The sequence below is a fragment of the Lynx canadensis genome, chromosome B4 (genome assembly GCF_007474595.2).
Source record: "Lynx canadensis isolate LIC74 chromosome B4, mLynCan4.pri.v2, whole genome shotgun sequence".
Lineage (NCBI taxonomy): Eukaryota > Metazoa > Chordata > Mammalia > Carnivora > Felidae > Lynx > Lynx canadensis.
This window is the reverse complement of record NC_044309.1, coordinates 78,644,159-78,666,912: the sequence shown is the minus strand read 5'-3', so window position 1 is coordinate 78,666,912 and position 22,754 is coordinate 78,644,159. Positions and strand designations below refer to the sequence as shown.

The 22,754-nt window shown below is 49.3% G+C and overlaps 1 protein-coding gene across 1 annotated transcript; it reads left to right on the top strand.

The window, feature by feature from the left end:
- The first annotated feature begins 105 nt into the window (after positions 1-105).
- LOC115518706 (keratin, type II cytoskeletal 3-like) lies at positions 106-22,299 on the top strand. The gene is given in 12 exon segments (XM_030322261.1): positions 106-139; positions 477-592; positions 6,735-6,953; positions 16,552-16,651; positions 16,654-16,771; positions 17,743-17,803; positions 18,435-18,534; positions 18,779-18,921; positions 20,026-20,151; positions 20,762-20,982; positions 21,621-21,655; positions 21,953-22,299. Coding segments are annotated over 12 exon segments (1,620 nt in total).
- The last annotated feature ends 455 nt before the right edge of the window (positions 22,300-22,754 follow it).

Sequence of the window (22,754 nt, the reverse complement as noted above, 5' to 3'; positions counted from 1 at the left end):
CTCAGATTATTGTACTTTGGCATCCCAAGGGATAATTCTGAACAGAGATGCTGAGAGGAACCACCATGAGGTTCCCATCATATTTATTTTGTTTTCCTAAACAAGATGTCTGGGGAGTGTCAGAGCCCAGTGTGCATCTGTGAGTATCTTACACACTCCATTTCTATTGTTTGAGATGATTTCTTGTGGCTTTGCTTCAGCTTGCCCACCTGCAAATTGTCTTTTCCACGGTTTGATTCCAAGAGTAAAAGAAAGGGAGGGGCAAAGGGAGAGTCGTATTTGGGTAGGACTTATCTAATGTCCTATCCAGTGTGTGTCCTGGATTCCCCCTCAGACAAAGAACTCCCTACCATGGGAGGGTGGTCACCTTTTTTTGAATTTTCTCTGACACTCATTCCAAAGATAGGAATGCATACAGTGGGCATTTAGACAGACAGATGACACTGAGCAGCCCCCCCCCCTTTTTTTTTTTTCAGTTGTGGTCAGCCAAACATCCAGCAGCAAGAACATTAGTGCTGGGAGCACTAGCAGCAGCAGCAGCAGCAGCAATGGCATTTGGGCAACAGAGGTGGCCAGGGCATCCAAAGGGACAGTGAGTCCACCAATGTGGGAAAGGCATCCAGTCCAGAAGCACGAGCATCTCCATGGATCAGAGTCCCAGACTGAGCAGTTCATCCTCTTCCTCGGCTAGGATCGTGCAGACTGCCACCAGCAGTGACCAGAGCTCCTGCATCAAATACTGAGACTGGACCTTGATGTGCAACTGTAGGATTTCCCCTGCCTTTAGCCACACCTCTCTATAATCGCTCCTCTCTCCTAAAATACTCTCATCTGCTTGGAGGCTCAAAGCCAAGAGGGGACCCAGGTAGACACTGTCAGGTTAGGAGTTTGTCCCTGAGCGTATCACCTGCCCATTGTTCTCTTATATAGAAACTCTTCCTTGCCTCCTCTCAGATCTCTGTTTCCTTTTCTTCATTAAATTATAATATGTGATGGTGTATTTGACTCTATGAGTTTTTCAGAATAATAGGGACCCGTGATGTTTGCCGAATCAGAGAGCAACATACTCAAAATGTGGCCTGCAGGATGTTACATTAGCAGCTACGTATGGAGTGAGAGAAGAAGAGAGGAGGAGAGTGCTGAGGGTGTCTTTGGAGTTAAGCCAACTGGGTCAGACTTTGCTCAGTTGCCATGCTGTGCTTCACTCTTTTTGGATCTATCCCAGGGCAGGACACGCCTTGGGGCTGGCACACTTCTCATACTGGCATCAGTAATCCTTGCCAAGAATTCCAAATGGCTCAGTGACAGCCAACTGACTAACTGCAGTGCCCAGCCTGGGTCACCTCCAGGGGCAGCCTTTCTTTATCTCCTCCCTTGGGGGCTTTAGGCTACAGTGGTAGGAGAATGTGGTCAAACGTTGCCCTTGTGTCCTCATTCCTTATGATTCAATGACAGTTGCCCCTCTTCCCAGTAAGACTCTGTAGCTCTCTGTCTCCCTTTTCCTCCCACATCTTGAGATCTCAAGGCTCTGGAAAATCGATAAATGAAAAAAGGTTTTATTAAGTAATCTTCACCTCCTCAGACATTGTTCGGAGAATTTCACACATAAATAATTTAATCTTCACAATGATCTTATGAGGTAAGTATGATTATCCTCACTTTATAGATGAGAAAAAGGAGCACAGAGACATAAAGATCACACTATGCCAAAGGATGCAGTTAGCAGGTGGTACAGCCAGGGTTTGAACATGAGTAGTTGGACCCTAGAGTCCATGCTTGTAACTTGCATGGTGTACCAATGTCACATATGTGGTTTTGTTTGTTTCATGATAGATTTGTGGGGTGGAATGTCTTTGGTCTTTGAAGGCAGAAGCTGACTATTCACAGCCCTGCTCTGCCCTTGGTTCTGAGATCTGGTCCAGATACCTGGGGTACTCAATCCCTCCAAACCTGACTTCTCAGTCCCACCTTTAGTTCTGACTATTTACATGTGCTCACAGATTTTCCACTTAAGATCAAGTAATGTTAATATTAATATTTGTTTCAAAGTTCAACTTTAAAATAGACCCAGGCTTTGTCTGTTTTGTTTTGTTTCTTTTAAAACTGGGAACAACAAACAAGTGTCAGAGTCCTTATAGATAATAAAACTTACCTAATTTAGCATGTTTGCTTTTTTGTCTCAGCTGCTGGGCAGTATTTGTCATTGGATGATTAGCATACTTGCTTCCTTTTTAAAAACATGGATTATTACTATTATTACTGTTACTATTTTTTGGATTATTATGTTTAATTTAACTCCCTTATTGGGATGAGAGGGAAATGAAAATAAAGAAAATTGAGAGGATAGTCTTCTTCTCTTGATCAGAGCTAGGCTCATGATGAGCAAATTGGAAACTGGACACTCACAGAGGAAGAGAGTAATTTAAAATATTAGCTGTTAGTATTCGCTAATGTGATAATAAAAACAATATCTACCTCTCAGGGATGTTTCAAAAAATACATGAAATAATATACATGAAAGTATTTTATAAAGTGAAAATATTCATACAGATATTATACTACTTGTATACAAATTTTGATTAGCAACTAGATTATAAGCTCTTTACTTTTTTAAAGTTTTAAAAAATGTTTTATTTATTTTTGAGACAGAGAGAGACAGAGCATGAGCAGGGGAGGGGCAGAGAGAGAGGGAGACATAGATTCTGAAGCAGACTTCAGGCTCTGAGCTGTCAGCACAGAGCCCAACGTGGGGCTTGAACCCACAAACTGTGAGATCATGACCTGAGCCGAAGTTGGACGCTTAACCACCTGAGCCACCCAGGCGCCCCTAGATTATAAGCTCTTTAAAGAGAGGGACTATGCCGTATATTGTTTGTATCTTAGGTGATATCAGACAGAAAATTTGTACTTGTTGACTGATGTATTGATTAAATTGTACAATGCATGACAGAGGTCAGCTCCTAGAACAAGATAGGTACTCAATATATGGGAGATATTACCACTATTATTTTGAGGGTTACCACTGTTAATTAATTTCTGAGGAGTCAAACTTTCAAGGCTAGAAATGACTTCAGAGGCCCTGAAAAGGAATCCCTATTTGGATACTGAAGTCTTCTCTAAAACACCATTCTATAGTCAGCAGCTTCCTGTGGAAAGTAACTCCTCTCTTTCATAAAGGACACTAAACTGAGTTTTACCTTGTAAATTCTACTCATTGGTCCAAGTTTTTTCCCCTCAGTGGCTGTAGGGAAAATCCTAAGTCCTCTTGTGCACAACAGTCTACAAATGTTCGAGGATGTTTTTCCCCTTTATTGGATTCCTTCTCCTTGTGGAATCATTCCATTTCCAACTCTGCTTTGGGTGCCCTTACCATTCTGGGTGCTCTGTCATAGACATCACATCCTCTGGATGTCTGGAACCCAACCCAAACTCCCAAGAGTGGCCTGACTAGCCCAAGGAAAAGAGTGGGCATGGAGCTTCTCACTATGTATCCTCCAACTTTGCAGTTGGCAGTTTGGCAGCTCCTGCCACTGACTCATCCTGAGCTGGAATAGAGGAGAAAGGTGTTATATTTAATCTTAAGGGAAGTAGCTTTTTAAAAACTTTTTTATTATAGAAAATTTCAAATAAATATAAAGATAGACAGAAGAGTAAATGAATGCTTCTTTCTGTACCCATCAACGATCAACTCAACAATCAACTCGTTATTCTGTTTCATTTCTATTCTCCCCACTCCTTTTACCCCTCTAGATTATGTTGAAACAAATCCCAGACATCATACTATTTTATTCATACATAGTCCTTAAGTTTCTCTAAAAGATAAGGACTTTTAAAATAATATAACCATATTAAAATTATCACTTTTAGCAGGATAAACATTAATTCTTTGATAAAAAAATTCAGTCCAGTTTATCAACTATATTCAAATAAAAAAAATCCAGTCTGAGTTCACATTTCCCATAATGTCTTGTGAATGTTTGCATTAAAAGCACTTGTTTAATCAGGATCTAAAAAATGTTCATGCATTGCAATTGGGTCATATCCCTCTTTTTTATTCCTTGTAATTTATTTCTTGAAGAAGCCTGGTCATTTGTCTTGTAGATTTAGTGTCCTGCTAATTTAGTGTTCCCCCACCTCAACCCCTCTGCCATGATATTGTTCAACATGTTCCTTTTTCCTTTGTCTGTATTTTTAATTATCATATGTTAAAATGGACTTTTTTGGGGTGAACTATTCTATAAATTTTAACAGTTATGCAGTATAGATTCGTGAAGGCACCGCCACAGTTAGGGTCCAGAATAGTTTCATCACCCCCCAAAACCCCTGAATGTTATTTTTGTATAGTGACACACTCCCTCCACCTTTAACCATGGGCAACCACTGACTTGTTCTGTCACTATAGTTTAGTCTCTCAGAGAATCTCATATAAACAAGTCACACAGTAGGTTACCTTTTGAGACTGACTTATTTCCCTCAGCATAATGCCTTTGAGATGCCTCCAATTTGTTGTGTGTATCAATAGTTTGCTTCTTTTTATTGCCAAGAGTATTCCATAGTATTGAAGTACTATGGGTTGTTTATATCCTTCTTTTTTTTCTTTTAAGTTTTTTTTAAAAATTATTTTTGAGAGCAAAAGAGAGAGCATGTGAGCTGGGGAGGGGCAGAGAGAGAGGGAGGAAGAGTGGCTCCTACAACATGTCAGGAGATCACACATGGAGGCCACGGTCAAGGAAGCATTTCCCAGGGGATGCCCATGACATTTCTATCACAGGGATGTCAGATAAGGAACTGGGGTCATTCCTGGATCGTACTGTACTCTCATTACAGTACATCATTGGCAAAGGAAGAGGGTTGGGGTCAGCTATTGGCCAGGGTGGGCTAGGGGCGGACGGTGGTCTTGGTGACTGGGAGCAACAGGTAGGAAGATGTATTGTAGACTGACCAGGGAAGGTCTGGCTCAGGGCTCCACAGGAGTGTGGGGGAGAGGGAGGTACTGAACTCCCTGCAGAATTGAAATGGGGGTTGGACATTTGGTTGGTTATTAAAGGGAAACAAGATCTGGGAGGTTGGAGGACTTTGAGGGTGTCTGCATTGCATTTGAAGCACAAATCTTACCATGTTATTCCCCCATTAAGTCCTACAGTGCTCCCTGTTGCCTGAGGAAGCAATCTGACATCTTCATATGACCTATCAGGCCTTCTTGAAGGGGCTCAGCCTGTTTCTCCAATGCGGTCCCAGAACACCACACCCTTTTCTGTATTACCTTTACCAGTGAGCAAAAATGCTTCCATTTTCTTAAACACTCTGAACTATTCCAAGTCTTGGGTCCTTTGCACATGCTTCCCTTTTGGCGGGCATACTCTCTGAGACCCCATCTTCCTTCAGCTCTGACATCTGCTCTTGAGGAGAGATTTCCATGTCTGCCCCTCACCTACCAGCAGAGTTACTCACCCCCTCATCGTGTCACCAGCAGGCCCTGAACACACCTGTCTTTCTCAGTACCTTTGTATTGACGTGTCTGCCTTCCTTGCTGGCCCGTGAACTGGCAGACTGAGCAGGCAGAGCAGGCAACAGCCATTGTTTGCGGCACCTGGCAGTTCGGGGCCCAGAGCAGATACGGGATGAGTGCATAGTGAATGAGGGCGGAGGATCGAGCATCCTGTCAAGGGGCACTGTCCAGGTCAGAGAATGGGAGTCAGCTGGCCATGGATGTGCTACCGGTGTTATACTTCCTCCAGGTCTTTCTCCATCTGCCTCATGAGCAACCCAGTTGGCATCTTTCTGGGACCCTGCTTCCCTACACCTGTAGTATCCTCTGGCTTACTGGGCAAGTGGCCCCTGTTGAAAATGAGATAAAGCTAGTCTGTCATAATGTGTCTTTAGTAAAGCCCTGTTGGCCCTTCAGGTCTCATGGAGGGTATGTGTGTGTGTGTGCGTGTGAGTGTGTGTGTGTGTGTGTGGTGTTTGTGTGTGTGTGTGTGTGTGTGTGTGTGTGAATTGCTCCAAATTTATCCTGAGATCAGGTCCTGAGGCCCATGGCCCTGCTGTGGCTTTAGGGTCTCTGTGTCTCTCCATGTGCTGCGTGCACCTCCATTCCCTTTGTCAGCCGGGGAGTTCTCAGTGGAGGAGCCTTCTATGTCTTCTTCCCCCACCACCCCCGCTATCCAATCCTGGTGATTGGAGAGGATCTGAGACGGACTCCCTTATTGGATCATGATACAACACAACCTTGTCCTTAGGAAACACAATGCCATTACTGAGTAGTAGTCTGCACTGCAAAGTCAATGCCAAATCCTGGTGGCTGGTGCAGACTTAGAAGGCAGCAGATAATTGGTTATGCTACATTCCCTACAACAAACAAATTGTGCCACTTCTCAAGCATTCTTACCGCATTTCCACCAGAGCTGTAGCAGATCTTTATGAGGCTTTACCACAAAGGACTTCTAGCTGAGGCCCAAGCAGCGGAGTGGAGTGGGGGACAGAGATTCAGCCCACTGTCTATGACGAAATTCTGCAATCCTAGGACTACATCATTTTTGGAGGGGGCACCTTTATCTAACCTGCTTTCATAGCCTGTGTCATGATACAGGGTGCCTTTGGCAGCCAGAGCCTATACAGCCTTGGGGGAAGCAAGAAAATCTTGCTTAGTGTGCCACCCAGGCTGGGGGCTCAGTGTGGGGATGCTGGGGATGTTTGGGTGCCTTTGGAGGGAGCCTGTGTGAGGCTGGAGGAAGGGGCAATGGAGATATGGTGGTTTTGGAGGCATTCCTGGTGGATCTGGGGGCCATGAGGGTTCAGGGGGCTTTCCCCTCAGCATCCAGGAGGTGACCATCAACCAGAGCCTCCTTCAGTCCCTGAACATAGGAATCAACCCTCTAGATCAGGAGGGTGAAGACCAAGAGAAGCAGCAAATCAAGATGTTCAATGACAAGGTTGCTTCCTTCATCGACAAGGTGAGGGCCTGTGGTGGGGAGGGGGCCTGGGAACATAAGGCCTGGGTTGGGGCAATGGGTCTGCTCGTGAGCTGGAGGCCAGGCAGGCCATGACCTCTCCTCCCTGGTTGACCGCAGGTATGGCTCCTGGAGACCAAGTGGTGCCTCCTGCAGGAGCAGCTGGCCACCCCCAGGGCCAGTGCCCATGACCTGCAGCCCTTCTTTGAGTCCTACACCAGCTGCCTGCAGGCCCACCTGGACAGGTTTCAAAGTGAGGAATAGGGAAGAAGCTTAATGCGTCTCACTGGTAGACCTGCAGTGTAGACTGTGTTTATGAGCACAGACTCTAGATCCACACTGCCTGGGTTTAACCTTGACTATGTGGCTTTCTAGCTGCTCAGTCATAGGTCATTTACCTAACTATTCTGTGCCTCAGTTTCCTAATTTGTAAAATAGGGATGATAATTGACTCAGAGGTTTGTCCTGAGAGTGAATTCATTGAACATATACTGAACATTTCAAAAGTGTCTGGCAAATAGTGATACAATGTTATTATTATCTTTTTAAAGTTTATTTATTTTGAGAGAGAGAGCGGGAGTGGGGGAGGGGCAGATAGAGAGAGGGGGGGAGAGAGAGAGAGAGAGAGAGAGAGAGAGAGAGAGAGAATCCCAAGCTGGCTCCACGAAGTCAGAGCAGAGCCCGATGCGGGGATGGAATTCATGAAACCGTGCGATGACAACCTAAGCCGAAATCAAGAGTCTGACATTTAAAACGACTGAGCCAGGTGCCCCACATTGTTATTATTAATTCATATTAATTAAGGGTCTAGAAACCAGATTATTAATAGTTATTATTTTATTATTATTACAATTATAGTAACTAAAATGTAAATAATAAAGCAAATAGAGTGCCTAATCTGTGCCTGGCCTTGTGCTAGGCATTGGGGCTCCTGTGACCAAGGAGTTGATTCATGGTCCTTATTCCCAGAGCCCTCTGTCTGGGGACCAGAGCAGCAGAGCTGGGCCTCAGCGTGACTGGGCACAGGGATTAGATTAAGAGAGGGGCTGCAGAGACAGAAGCCCGGGGTCGCTCTCTGTGAGTTCCTAGCCCCGTGGTAGACTGCAAGGATATTAACTGCAGTGCTGACTGAGGAACAGAGAGATACTCCCGAGCCATGGGGGGTCCCCAAGCCTCAGGGTGGGGGAGCGGAGGAATATGGGAGAAAAGAGGATTGGACCCGAGTAGCAGGGCTGCAGAATGGGAAAGGAGGCCGTGTGCCATCTAGGTCTGTTTGGGCTTGGAGAAGTACTGCCCTTACCCCATTCTATGGTCCATTACCAACATCCTGAACATTTATGCCAGAGCCGGGATGAGCTGGGAGGACACAGGACTCAGTGGGTCCCTATGACCAGGCTGGCTTTCTGTTTGGCTCACCCATGGAATCCCAGGGCTGGAACCTGGAAGCTGGAACATGGGGTGAGCTGGGCCAGCCGGGGAACCTTCCTAGCATGCCTCTGACACAGCTGTGCCCAGCCCAGGCTTCTCTCCTCTTGCAGGTATGGTGACCAGATGGACAAGTGCACAGCAGCAGAGTGGCTTTGTGCTTCTCAGGAAGGCACATGAAGGTGGGGCTGGGCAAGGAAGAGGAAAGCAGGGAGCTGAGGCCGAAGCCAGTTGGGATGGCGCTCCTCAGGGCGCAAGCCCAGTTCCTGTTGCGCCCGTTGGACCTCCCAGGACTTTCTCGGAGCTGGAATGACACACTCTACTTCCCTTGTCATTCGATCTGTGTCAGAGAGTCGAGGTGAGGGGGTGAAGGCGATGGGAGAGAGCGACCCTGCTCTGCCGTGGAAAGGGCCATGCATGAACCCTTTGCGTCCACCATCACTACTACCTGAACTCTTTGAAAGGCATAAATCCTGCCCTCTTTTGTATCCCCCCCACCCCCCCGGAGATTGAGCTATTCCCAGATTATAAGGACTTGACGGTAGACAAACCACATCAGCCCTTTGGAGCATAATGCCACCTTTTCGCTACAGTGAGGGATTGGCATCACGCACAAGAACTGTCTTTAATTCTGGGTCCCATTTTCAAGTCACTCTTATCCTAAGTGGTTTAGTGACCAGAGTAGACATGGTTTCTATTTCCCTTCATAAAAACTGTAATTATTGACAAGTGTGTATTTTGTTTTATTTGTTTATTTTTTTACAATTTGAATATGGTTTATTTATTTATTTATTTATTTATAATATGAAATGTATTGTCAAATTTGTTTCCATACACACCCAGTGCTCATCCCAACAAGTGCCTTCCTTAGTGCCCATCCCCCACTTTCCCCTCCCTCCCACTCCCCATTAACCCTCAGTTTATTCTCAGTTTTTAAGAGTCTCTTATGGTTTGGCTTCCTCCCTCTCTAACTTTTTTCCCCTTCCCCTCCCCCATGGTCTTCTGTTAAGTTTCTCAAGATCCACGTAAGAATGAAGACATATGGTATCTGTCTTTCTCTGTATGACTTCTTTCACTTAGCATAACACTCTCCAGTTCCATCCACGTTGCTACAAAAGGCCATATTTCATTCTCATTACCGCATAATATTCCATTGTGTATATAAACCACAATTTCTTTACCTATTCATCAGTTGATGGACATTTAGGCTCTTTCCATAATTTGGCTCTTTTAAAAAATTTTTTAAAATGGTTTTATTTTTGAGGGAGCACCCAAGCAGGGGAGGGACAGGGGGAAAGGGACAGAGGATCCAGAATGGGCTCTGTGCTGAGAGCAGAGTGTTTGATGTGGGGCTTGAACTCACAAACTGCGAGATCATGACCTGAGCTGAAGTCAGACGCTCAATTGACTGAGCCACCCAGATGCCGAGAGAAAGAGAGAGAGAGAGAGAAAGAGAGAGAGAGACAGAGAGAGAGAGAGAGAGAGAGAGAGAGAGAGAATCTTAAGCAGCCTCCATGCTCAGCACAGAACCCAACACTGGGCTTGATCTCAAGACCCTGGGATCATGACCAGGGCTGAAATCAAGTCAGATGCTCAACTGACTGAGCCACCCAAGACGCCCTTCTTGTCCCCTTTTTAAAATCAATTTCACTGAGGTATAATTTGCATACAATAACAATGCAGTCATTTTCAGAGTACATTTCAGTGAGTTTTGACTCACAGAGAGGTGTATCCCCGTGTAAATACAACCACAATCAAAATATAGGACATCTTCCAAAATTTTCTCCCACGCCACTTTGCTGTCAATCATCCTCCAGCCCTCAGGCCCAGGCTGGGGCTTGCTTTCTGTCACTACAGGTTACTTTGCCTTTTCTAGAATTTCATGTAAATGAAATCATACAGAATATATTCTTTCTGTGTCTAGCTTCTTTCCCTCATCATGACGTTTTGGAGACCCATCAGATACATGTTTGCCCTAGGCTGTGGTTCACCTTTTCTTACCCTTTCTCAGTGATGTGTTTCGAAGCTTCCTGCTGGCTCTCCAGCGCTCTGGTGGTGCTTCTCAGTCATCAGCATTTGCACCTGCCTCTAAAGACTGGCTGCTTGTCCCAGCCTCTTGGTCTAGATAAAAGTCTATACCTGGTCTGAAGACAGGACGGGTGACTCTCTCTTATGGCTCCCCCAGCCCTTCACAAAGATGTGGAAGTTTTCCTCCTATAATAAGGTTGCTTATGTTTTAGGGATTAGTACATCAGAGTTAAAGCAAACTGGAACTTAAAAAAAATGCAGGTGCCTGGGCCACATTACCTAAGATTCTGATTCAGGAGATCAAGAGTGAGGCCTGAGGATCTGGATTCTTAAAAGCTGCCCAGTGATCCTGATGTGCAGTCAGCCCCAAGGCCACTGCCCACAGAGTGAAGCCTTGATTCTGGAGCATAGCACAAAGACACCATCATAATCAGTTTCAACCTTCCATATCACCTGTCCCCCCCTTCCATGTCCTCTATTCTGCAAGAATGTGGGGTCTCTCACTAACCCTCCCCACTCACCTGTATCTGAAACGTTTTCCTCTCTATTGGGGATGCTTTTCTCTTTTTGTCCATCCACCGGGCCCATTCCTACTCATCCCTCAATACCCCACTCAAAATTGCCTCCTCTATGATGCCTTCCATAGCCTTTCTTCCTCTTATGCCTATAGTACCGCTGTCCAAAACACTGATCCCGATGTGATATAAGGAGTTGTTTACATGACTGGCTCCTCCTTCAATACAACCGTGAGTTTCTCCAGACCTTGGACCTTGTCTTGTGCAGGATCGTGTTCCTATTGGGTAGCCTGGTGCCTGGTGTAAGTAGGTGCTTGATGAACGACCGCTGAGAGAATGAATGGACGTTTGGAAAGATAATGGTATGGATGGTGGTCCTTGTGCCCCTTGCTGGGAATGGAGTCCTAGGGAAAACAAGGGTTGGCTACCCCTGCCTGGGCTCTCTGAGCATTGTGCCTGACCCTCACTCCCAGCTCTGGTTTCCATGCCTCTTGGGAGAAAGCAGAGTCAGAGGGTAGGTTGGGACAGCATTTACCTTCTGACTGTTATCAGTCTTCAAACCTCGTTCGTGCTTAATGCTTTGGTCGTTTTCGTTTGGGGTTGCAGGTCGTTTGAGAGCATTTTGTCTGTGAGTCACGGGAGGGTGTGTGTCTCTGTGTGGCATGCTTGCCCACTTGTCTGTCAGTCCTGATAAGTGAAAGGATTTTAAAAAGTTGAAGACACTCCACAAATGTCAGATGCTATTAAGTGTTGGCACGTATGCTTACGAGGCTGTGGCTTGGCACTTTTTGGAAACAAGAATGGCTCAAGTTGTACAAGGCTGGCTGGCTGGGTGCTGAGGGTATAGAGACCGCCCCAAGTATGGTCCTGCCCTCCACGGGCTTTCCCGCTGGTTGAGGGGAGGAAAGACATTCTCGTCTGACTTACTTATGGGCAATGGTGTCCCAGGAGCTGTAAGACAGGACACCATTGGGGCTGGGGTGCTTGCTGGTTTCTAAATTATGGGTCAGTTTGGGTGTAAAGAAAAGGGGAGGGGGGCTTGAAGCCAGAGGATTTTTCATGGTCCCTGGTACAGAGGAGGAGCCAGTCAGAAGAGGTCAAGGTAGTACCCAGCACAGAAAGGTGTTCAGGAAGGGGTGGCTGGGGAGCAGATGAGGGGGAGGGCAGAGGAGCCTCACACTAGGGTCTCATTTAGAAGGCGGGGCTACTAACTGTGAACCGCTTAGTGTCAGGGTGGTTCATGGCCCTGGCCTGCAGCCCATTGGCTTGCAAAACTGGGACTCTGATACTCACTGGAAAAAGGTAAGATGATATAGCACCCATCAACTACCCCCACTGCTGGCGAACTACTGCCAAGTGCCCTTGCTGGGGGCTTAGACAAGAGTAGGGTCCTGCTTGTACCTTGGCTCCTGGTTCTGCACTCTGTTTTCATCTGCCATTTCCCAAACTTGATCAAATCCGAGTCAGTTGCTCAGAGTCAGGGCCTGTTCCATGAGCTGAGCTCTGGGTAGGAACAGACAGAGAGCACTGTGTGGGGTCCCCACAGGAGGCCTTTGCCGGAAGCCCAAGTCTTGCCTGGCTGCTCCACAAACACGGGCTCCAGATTGGGACAGAATGGGATCGGAGGCTATTGGCACTTACTGTCTGTGGGCCCTCAGACAGGCAATTTAACTTCTGAGCCCCAGTTTTCCTCATCTGTGAAATGGAACTACTACGTGCCCTTCCCTACAGGGTTGCTGGGAGGGAGGGTAGAAGGGAAGAGGTCTGTGAATGTCAATCACTGAGCCCGCCCCCTGGCCAGCACGCCACGGCTTGCCTACCTGCCGCTATTATAGTCCCTCACAGACACAGACACAGAAACAGACACAGCGTGTCTGCTCTTTGGTTTATACAACACTGTATAGCACTTACCTCACGTCCCAACTCCCAGCCGCTTCATAGGCGGAGCAGGAGTTTATCAGCTCTATTCTGATTGGCTAAATGGTAGCCCAGAGGGATCCGGAGCCTGGAAGCAGGGCTTCCTGTTTCTGTCCAGGGTGCTTTCCATGGCACTGCTCTGATGGCCTCCTGGGGTGGCAGCGTCTGGGCACTTTGAGGAGGCCACCCATCTGTCAAGGACCCTGTCCTTTAGGACAGCAGCTGCTGGCCTAAGACCTTTCCTGGGTTCTAGATGCAGCGAGGCCGGTCCCTCCCCAGTATGACTTGGCTCAGAGCTCACCTGGTGTTGAACAGTTCCCTATGGAGCAGGGTTCTCTCCAGTTGCCGACAACGGGATGACAGTTTGTCCTGGACACCAGAACACAGTCCCTCACCTCCCCCACACCCGATCCAAGGCCTCCTGACTCAGTGCCCCCATCCTGACGCAGCCCCACGCGCTTCTTTCTCCTCAACTCCTTCCTAGCTCCACTCAACCACCACTGTCCCCAACCCACATTATTTGCCATCTGCTGTGCTATGTGTTGCCAAGCTGGTCTTTAACCCTGAGCGCCTGAATCTGAGTGCCCTGTTTCCCAGAGAAGCCAGGGCTCCCTGCAGCCAGGAGCGATTTCTCCTCTGCCTTCCTAACTCCCCCCAGTGACAGCCCGGCTTCCTCAGAGCAGAGGGGGCCTTGGTCATGGTACCCTCGTGAGAGGCCTAGCCATGGCCATGGAGAGGAGGGGCTACAGGGCCCCGAGTCTCTCAAGGAGCCCCTATGCCCTCCCCTCTGGGAAGGCCCAGCTGTGCTGGTAATAACACGCTCTGCTCCTCTTTCTAAGAGGCAGCCGAGGAGAACAACTGGGTTTATAGTCTGCAGGTATGGGGGATTAGCAGTGGGCTTTGCCAGAAAGAAGGGATTTGGGATGGGCCCTCATTAGAGCCTCAAACTTCCACCCCAGTTTCTTTGGAATTTGTTCTTTATGTTTAAAATGCAACCTGATTTCTCAGCATATTCAAACCGGGCCAGGTTGCTGGCAACCATCAAGGGGTGGAAGCCACTGAATCGTTCCAAAGTGTTTCCCTTGATAGCAAGGATTGGAGAAAATGGTAGGCAGGGGGTGGGAAGACAGTGTGGCACATTTCCTCATTTGCTCCCAGGTCTCTTTCGAGGAAGGCAGGGGCCACGCTGGAAATGCACCGTTCGGATTTGGGAGTCGAGACCAGCCTCACATGTCTGCGAAAACTGGGTGACTTTATATAAATATTGTTATAATGTCTCCTCCCCACAATTCCCAGCCCCAAACCCACCCTCCTTCCACTTTCCCCAGACTGACTCTGTCCTCAGCATCACAGATGTCAGCAGGCTGAGGCAGTGGATGGAATGTGGGCCTAGGACACCGGTGCCCTTTCTCTCATTTCCATACCTCCTTTGAACCCCTGACTTCAGTAGGTCCAATGTGAGCCCCGCTCCCCTCCCCCCGCCCACTCAAGTCTGAAGCCCTGTATGTGCAGAAAAGGAAGCTGAGTACAAGGAGACTCAGGAGGTGGCTGTGTCCAGACAGCACCTGGGCTGTGAACTCTCAGTCTGTGCCCCGATTCAGACTCAATTGCTGTGTCTTGCTTTTTCAGATTAGCGAGAAGCTTTGGGCAAGAATCAGGGCCTTGAGGGCATGGGGCAGGTACGTAGGGGGTGAGGGGGCAAGGAGGGCAGTCCCCGTCTGCGACATAAAGGGCTTCACGGGGAAGAGAGCCCGGGGCAGTGCACTGTGATCAGAGAGCAGGTGTGTGCGTGTGTGTGGTTTTGCGAGTCTATCTGCATGTATATGTTAGTGGGAATGCACGCTCTATGCAGGCTCTTTCCCCCCAGAGGAGCTACGGTTTCGCTGCCAGCAGCAGAGGCACCAAGACTGGTCTCTGCTGCTGAAGGGAAGTAGGAGACAAGTGTTACAAAAACGACCTACATTCATACCGCACCCAAGTGACAGAGAACTTTTCTCATACATGATCCTCTCAACAACCTGAGGAAGAGGCATCCTTCGTCTGTCTTTCTTTCTTTCTTTCTTTCTTTCTTTCTTTCTTTCTTTCTTTCTTTCTTCTTTCAACTTTAATGGAAATAACAAAAGGGAAATTGGTAGGTTCAATGGGGCTTCTGTAAAATTTATGGGTTTTAGGCAGTGCATCCTGGAAAAGGAATTCAAGATGACAGACAAGGATGTCACTGGCTGGTGGGAAATACAGATGACAGTGTCCCAACAACTTGGAACACTGAGTCTGAAGGTATCTGAAACTTTGTTTCTAATATGGAAGCAAGAACAATGTAAAGAATTTGAGGACAAAAATCTACTCCTCCAGGATGATGTGTTGGACGTAACTAGCCCTGTAGCGTATACATCATGATGATAAATAAAAAGATACTTCAGGGGCGCCTGGGTGGCTCAGTCCGTTAGGTGTCCGACTTCAGCTCAGGTCATGATCTCATGGGTCTGGGAGTCAAGCCCCATGTGGGGCTCTGTGCTGACAGCTCAGAGCCTGGAACCTGCTTCGGATTCTGCGTCTCCTTCTCTCTCTGCCCCTCCCCTGCTCTCTCTCTCTTTCTCTCTCTCTCTCAAAAATAAACATTAAAAATTTTTTTAAAAAGATACTTCAGAAAACTCGTGGTGGAAAAGAGCCTTCACTGGCATACGATCTAGCTCAAGTTAAGTAGTCACTGCCCAGCTGCAGAACGGTGGTGATTTTTATAGTTCTCATTCTTCTTAAATTTTCCTGGGGAGGAAACCCAACCTTCCCGGATGGGGAAGGTGGTGTCTCTCACGTGAGCCAGGGGGAGGAGGCCTTGGGAATCCTAATGTGAGCCTGGAAGAGGAAAGTCTGGTGGTCTCTTGGGTCTGGAAGAGGTGGTCTACACCCGCTTCCTGGCCGGATTGGCCCTCCTCCAGCTTTCCCTTCCCAACGGGCCCCTCTCCGTGCCTGCTCCCCTCCCTCTCATGAGCCTTGAGGGTCTTGAGCCTCTCATGGTCTTGACGGTCTTGACTGTCCAGCATAAGCCCTGGCAACAAGCTTGGTGCTCTGCAAATGTTTGTTGAATGGCCAATTGATATTTATTCTACATGTGTGTACAGTTGGCCTAGAACTTTTAACCAGTGGTTCAATTTAAATGCAGCTGAGCCCTACATTTAACCAGGTTTGTCAGACGAGGCTGACTCTAGGTGTGTCTGGACCCTGTTCCTGGGACACTGGCTGCCTGAAAGCCAGTTCCTTATGGCTTTTGCCATTTCCCACATTAGTGCAGTGTACCTGGCGGTCCTGCAAACCTCTTCCTGGGGACTCTATCTACTCTTGGATGTTGGGATCTCCTGCTATTTGTTGACTACTAAATGACTGAGGAACGAATGACTGAGGAATGAATGAATGATATAGCAGGAAGATCATCAAGCCTAAGTATCAGGAAACGTCACTTGTGTTTTGTTACTGACTTGCTGTGTGTCCTTGGTCATCTCTGGGCTTCGGCTTCCTTACCTGTGCAGTAGGGCTCTGCCTCCCCTGCATTACCCCAATGCTGCTGTCCACATGGGTTTAGGACTAAACTGTTGCAGAGTTACGGAATGCAGCCCTGCAGGAGAGAGGAGGAGACCCCTGGGACTTTGGGGAAGCCATGGGCCGCCATGATTGGAGCTGGCCCTAGACAGCTCCCTGGGGCTCTTCCCATTGGGCTGCAGGTGTGGTTCCTGGAGCAGCAGAACAAGGTCCTCGAGACCAAGTGGACCCTCCTTCAGGAGCAGGGCTCCAGTTCTAATAGCAACGACAACCACCTTGAGCCTTTTTTGAGAACTACATCAGTAGCCTCAAGGCCTTCCTGGATGGGCTGCACACAGAGAAGGACAAGCTGGAGGGTGAGCTGAGGAGCAGGGAGGAGACGGGAGAAGACTTCAAGAAGAGGTGTGCACTGCCCCGTCCCTGGGTGAGGCGGGTGAGCTGGCAGGTGGCAGGGGTGGGTGGCAGGAGGCCTGGGCTCTGGCTTCGCTCTGTTCCAGCTAGCTGTAAGCTTGTAGAATTTACCCCATCCTCTCTGACTCTCAGTAGCCCAGTCTTTAAAGGAGTGGCTTATGGCTTGCTTGAGGCAGAAGTCCTTCTGAGAATTTAGTGAAAGGGTATACACACAGAATTCTGGGGAGTTCCAAGACACCCCGAAGCTAACAGACTCGGCTAACGTCCTCTGTCCTCCCTGGGCTAGACCGTCTTCAGGTTCTCCTCCGAATCGGAATTTTATTTCCCCTGTCAATAAGCTTCTCAGCAAATAGCAACTTGCTGTGCCTTGGCCAAGCCTCATTCTGCCACTTAGGAGCTCTGTGATCAGTCTCCTCACTGTAAAATGGAAAGAGTGGGAGCATTTACCCTATTGGTTGTAACGAGGATTCAATGAGTTAATACAAGCAGAATTCACTGGCACATTCTTAGCGACCCATTCTTGGGTTTCGCTGATTTGTTAAGTGTCTACTGGGAGCCCATGGGGCTACTATACTCACTATACACTAGTTGGTACCACCCACCTGCCTCCCAAAAGCAGCTCAGCCATCTCCCTTTGGTCTTAGAAATGGTTTTCAAAAATCCAAAATTTTCCAGGAAGCCTTAGGAGATGAATCAAAATAGGACCCCAAAATAGGAACGGGCTTCTACTCCAGTGTCCAGTAATGAAGTGGTTATTCATTATTATTAAGTGGTACCTGGCACATAGCAGAGAGTCTGTTGAACGAATTCTTCCTTGACTTCGGAAGGGCTGTGCATTGCAATGACACCTGTCTTGAGTGAAACTGGCAGAAGTCCTGAGTCCATGTTACTTATGAGAAGGGCTCTGGGGCCATGGGGATGTCCCAGAGAAGGCAGATCAGACAGGGGCTCTTTTCTCACAGGTATGAAGAGAAGACCAACAAGCGCATGGCTGCAGAGAATGGCTTCGTGGTCTTGAAGAAGGTGAAGGGTCCCTCCCTACCCCCACCTCCCACTAAGCAGAGTGGCTGGAAGATTGAGGGGAAGCATGAGTTTAGTCCTACTAAGCTGAGGGTCTCCTTTAGGCTATGTGGGTGAGGGCCGGGGCCGGGAGGGAGCCTGCTGAGCAGGGTGGGCAGGCAGGGGCAGGTTATAAAGGGCCTGCCAGACTTTGGCGATACCTCTCCCTGATGGGCATGTGGGGCTTATGAATCTCATTAGGTCTTGAGTTTTGATGAGAAAATGGACAAAGGGAGGCAACAGGGTTTTGTGTTTTCAGGAGTACATCCCCATAATCCATCTAAAGAGAAACTTTGAGGGTTGCACAGTCACAAACCCTCCTCTGCCCTGGGCCCATTGTGGTGGCCCCAGCCCTGCTCTCCTTCCCCCCCCCCCCCCAGCCCCTTAGCTCCTTTGCTCCTCTCTGTCGGGTATGCACCAGCCCAGCCTGTCAGACAGTGGTTTAGTCCTGTGAGGACACGCCTGCCTCATTTCCCCTGAGAGGGAGCTCCTGGGTGGGGGGGGGGAGGGGAGAGGCTCCGGTGGCCCCTTCCTCATGGCCCAGGACTGGGCCAGCCCACAGGCTGGAGGGAACAGTGTTTGAACTGTCCCCCAGGATGTCGATGTTACCTACATGACCAAAGTGGAACTGGAGGCCAAAGTGGAGACTGTGACAGATGAGATCAACTTCCTGAAGGCCCTCTATGATGCTGTGAGTGTGCTTTTCACGTGCAAGCCTCTGCCCCACCTGCCTTCCCCCTCCTGGAGAGGAAGGCACTCAGAGCTCACCATTAGGGGCTTGAGTCCTCTCTGTGCTTCTGACAAAAGTGATACCTTCCCACCTGGCCCTCAGTCAGTCCCGACCCTCCCAGAGCTGGTGGCTCCCCATCTTCTGCAGGGCCCTGGTGTGGATCTGCTCAGGAATGGGCATGTCTGCCTGGCTCCGCAGGAGCTCTGCAGACACCAGTGACACGTCTGTGGTCCTGTCCATGGACAACAGCTGCTGCCTGGACCTGGACAACATCACTGCTGAGGTCCGTGCACAGTATGAGGCGATTGCCCAGAGGAGTAAGGCAGAGGCCGAGGTGCTCTACCAGACCAAGGTGGGTGACACCAGCATGTAACTCTGGAGGATCTTGCTCTCCCATCAAGCTACATGAGCAGGCCATCCAGGAGGGCAGACCTTGCCTCTGAGTCATTCTTTTCTCTATCGCCAGCCTAGCAGTCCCCTCACTGCCTCACTGGTCTGATCTCACCCACATACATCTCCCTTCCTAACCGGAAAGCTCTGACTTTGCTCTAACTTGGTGCTTCTCAACAGGAGGGGAAGGCATGATTTTCTCCCAGGAGATGTTTGACAGTGTCTGTAGAGACTTTTGGTTGTCACACCTGGGGTGGCGGTGGGGGTGCTACTGGAGTCTAGTGGGTAGAGGTCAGGGATCCTGCTACACATCCTATAATGCATGACCCTGCCTCCCAACAAGAAATTATGCTGCCCAAAATGTCAGTATGCCCAGGTCAGAAAATCCTTAATCCCTCTGGCTGCATTCCCTTTATTGCTGGAGACATTTCCATCACTCCTCCACCAATCAGGACCTTGTCGTTGTGTGCTCTGCTTCAATCACACTGAGGGGTTGAAGCCAGCATCTGGAAAGAAGTGGGGAGACACAGAGGGGGTGGAGCAAAGGGGCTACAGGCACAAGGAGTTCTGTCCCCCTCCTTCTGTTCCCAAATCTGAATGGGGCATCAGCTGGCCCATGTACGGCTGACTCTTCTGTCTTTTCTGCCCAAGGAGGGATAGTCTGCTGGTTAAGAAGATGCTTCTAGCATCTGCAATGTTGGCATTCAAATTCCGGCACTGCCACTTGATAGCTGGATGAGTTTAGTCATGGGACTTAAGCAGTCTGTGCTCAGTTTTCCCATTCATAATATGGAGGTAACCATGCCTTTCTCATCTGGTCGTTGTGAAGTATTACATCAACCACAGGGCCTGGTGCAAACTGTCTGCTCCACAAACAGCAGCTGTTGTGCTAGAAGACAGGTCCCTTGATGCAGGGGCGAGAGCACTCAGTTCCGCCAACTGGGTGACTCTGCACTAATCACATGTCTGTGTTTTGGTTTTCTTGTGTGTGATGTGAAGCGTTGGGTTAGGGGATCTGTAAGGCACCTGCTGGCTTTCTGAAAGGGTAACTCTTTCCTGGACACAGTTGGGGGAGCTGCAGACCACAGCCGGCAGGCATGGAGATGACCTGAAGAACACCAAGAGCGAGATCTCTGAACTCAACAGAATGATCCAGAAGCTGCGGGCCGAGATCGAGAGTGCCAAGAAGCAGGTGGGAAGAGGAGGAAGAGTGTGTGTCTGAGGCTATGGGCTTATGCTTGCCCCATAAATCTCAGGGCTCAGCACTTACCACAGTGAAACCATGTCCTGGACTCATGCATGCCAAGATTGACCAGGTGCAGCTCTGGGCTGGGTGCTGAGCAAAGCTTGTCATGTGGATCCAGGTCCTGTACCCCTGGAGTCTGGTTGCTGATGTGGGTCAGAAATACTGAATACAGGCAAGGTTAAGGAGGTAGGGGAAAGAAGCTGATTGGGTGAAGAATGAATTGGGAGAGTAGCTCAGGAAAGTTTCTCTGATAATCCAGGAAGACTTCTTGGAGGTGGGAGGTCTTTGGAAGATGCTCAGTCTCTTACCATGAAAGGCGAGAAAGGCAGAGTCTGACTCCTTGTGAGCCGGGCTAGGTCCTTGAGGCCAGGTGTCACTAACTCCACTCCTTGATGTGCTAGGACCTAGACGAAGGCCCAGGTTTTAACCTCTGTGGGTGGTAGTTTCCTCATTTGCCCAGTGTGAGGTGACCCACATGCAGACACCAAGCATGCAGTGCAGGCCCTCAGTGTATGTCACTTGAATCTAAATCGAACTCCTGCCCCCATCCCCCGAGAATGCCAACCTGCAGACAGCCATCGCTGATGCAAAGCAGGGCGGGGAGCTGGCCCTCAGGGACACCAATGCCAAGCTCTAAGACCTCAAGGCTGCCCTGCAGCAGGCCAAGGAGGACCTGGCCAGGCTGCTCTGGGAGTACCAGGAGCTGATGAATGTCAAACTGGCCCTGGACATTGAGATTGCCACCTACCGGACCCTCCTGGAGGGCGAGGAGTGCAGGTTAGTGGGAATCCCTCTGGTTCCCAAAGAGGCAGTGACGCCCGGTGGCTTTCCTGCCTAAGCCAGCTGCCAGGTATCGGGTACCATCAGTGTGTGCATGTGCGCACTGCTGGAGGTGGTGATGCGCCCTTGGCGGGCCCAGCCTTCTCCTCTTCAGGGCTGCAAGATGCTGCCAGACCTCCAGAGAGCTGTGTTTTCTGTACAATAGTGACACCACCAGAACCTTACCTTGGGCAGACCTCCCACCCTTCTTGTCTCATGTCTTAGCTGTAAAACACATGTCTGCAAAGAGGAGTCATAGGCATAAATATTATTTCTAGGCCATTTCTTTATCATTGGCTTAATTGTAGGTCTGAAGAGTCAGTTCCTGTAGCCTGACCCTTGGGTACAGGACCTTGGCCCATATGGATTCAAATAAAATTTACTGAATAAAGAGAGGATGGGTAGGCCAGGGGATGTTCCTCTACTGTTACTCTGGGATGCTAGTAGGAAGGGCAATAATTAAAGTCCAACCTTACCCATCCAGAGTCCATCCTATTTCTTATTGCCAACGTCAATTGCTGTGGACCTAAGCAGGTGCATCTAGCAGAGGGAGTTGCCACACAGGTCGCTAACACTGACCTCTGCTTTTCCCACAGGATGTCTGGCGAGTGCCAGAGTTCTGTTAGCATTGGTGAGTTACCCAGTGCTTTCTCTGGGAAGGGGCTGGACCGCTGAGATTAAGGTTTCTCAAATAGTGGGCCAGCGTTGGTGTGAGATCGTCTCACCTGCAGGCTGGGAAGAGCTCTTGGGTGGTGGCCAGGGTAACCCAGGGGCTCTGAGTCCCTCCTTCCCCTGCCAGCCACCTGCCCTCACCACCCTGTGTGGAGTTTCAGTGGGTGGGACACCGGGGAAGGCTGGAGGGCAGAGGGGGTGGCCCCGGGGCTGTAGGATGCCCCATAGGCTCCCTGACCTCAAATGCTCTTTGCAGAGATGGTACACAACACCAGCAGCGGAGGCGACAGCGGCTGTGCCCAGGGAGGGGCCGCCCTGGAAGGCAGAGCTGGGGCCCACAAGGGCCTGGGCTCCAGAGGGGGCTCGGTGGTACGCGGGGGCTTCTCTAGTTCGGGGGGCTCATGTGCCATCAGTGGGGGTGGCAGCAACAGCTCCCGCCAGGTCTTGCAAAGTTCCTCCCAGAGCTGGCGGTCCCACCACAAATTTCCCACCTGGCGCCATGCCCCAGGTGTCTCAAGACCCCAGCCCCCTTCGTCTGCCTGCACACCCCAGTTCTGCGTGCTGTTCCACAACCCGTGGGACCCTTTACCACTGCATCTCTGACCTGCGACCTGGAGTCCCACCTTCCCAGACGACTGGCATCTTAGTCCAAAATTTGCTGCCAAGGATGATTGGGTTGAAAAACCATCTATTGCCCCAAAGCCAGGCTGAGGGGCATGGCCCAGGAGCCGGGTTTTTCATCTTCCTGCCTCTCAGGTTCCCCCCCTTCCAGCCCCACATCCCACTGGCTTGAGGGAAAGCCCCAGGCAGCCGACGCACACACCTATCTGTGCCTTGATTTCCCATGAGTGGTACTTGTCCGTTTTTGGCTCCAAGAAAAGACCTCTCTGTCCTGTAGCTTCAATAAACTGCATTGTGGTTTGCACCTGGTGGTGGAATTTTCATTCTGGCTTCCATGGTCCCTGGTTCTTTTTTTTTTTTTTTAATGTTTATTTTTGAGAGAGAGACACACACAGAGTGCAAGCAGAAGAGGGGCAGGGAGAGAGGGAGACACTGAA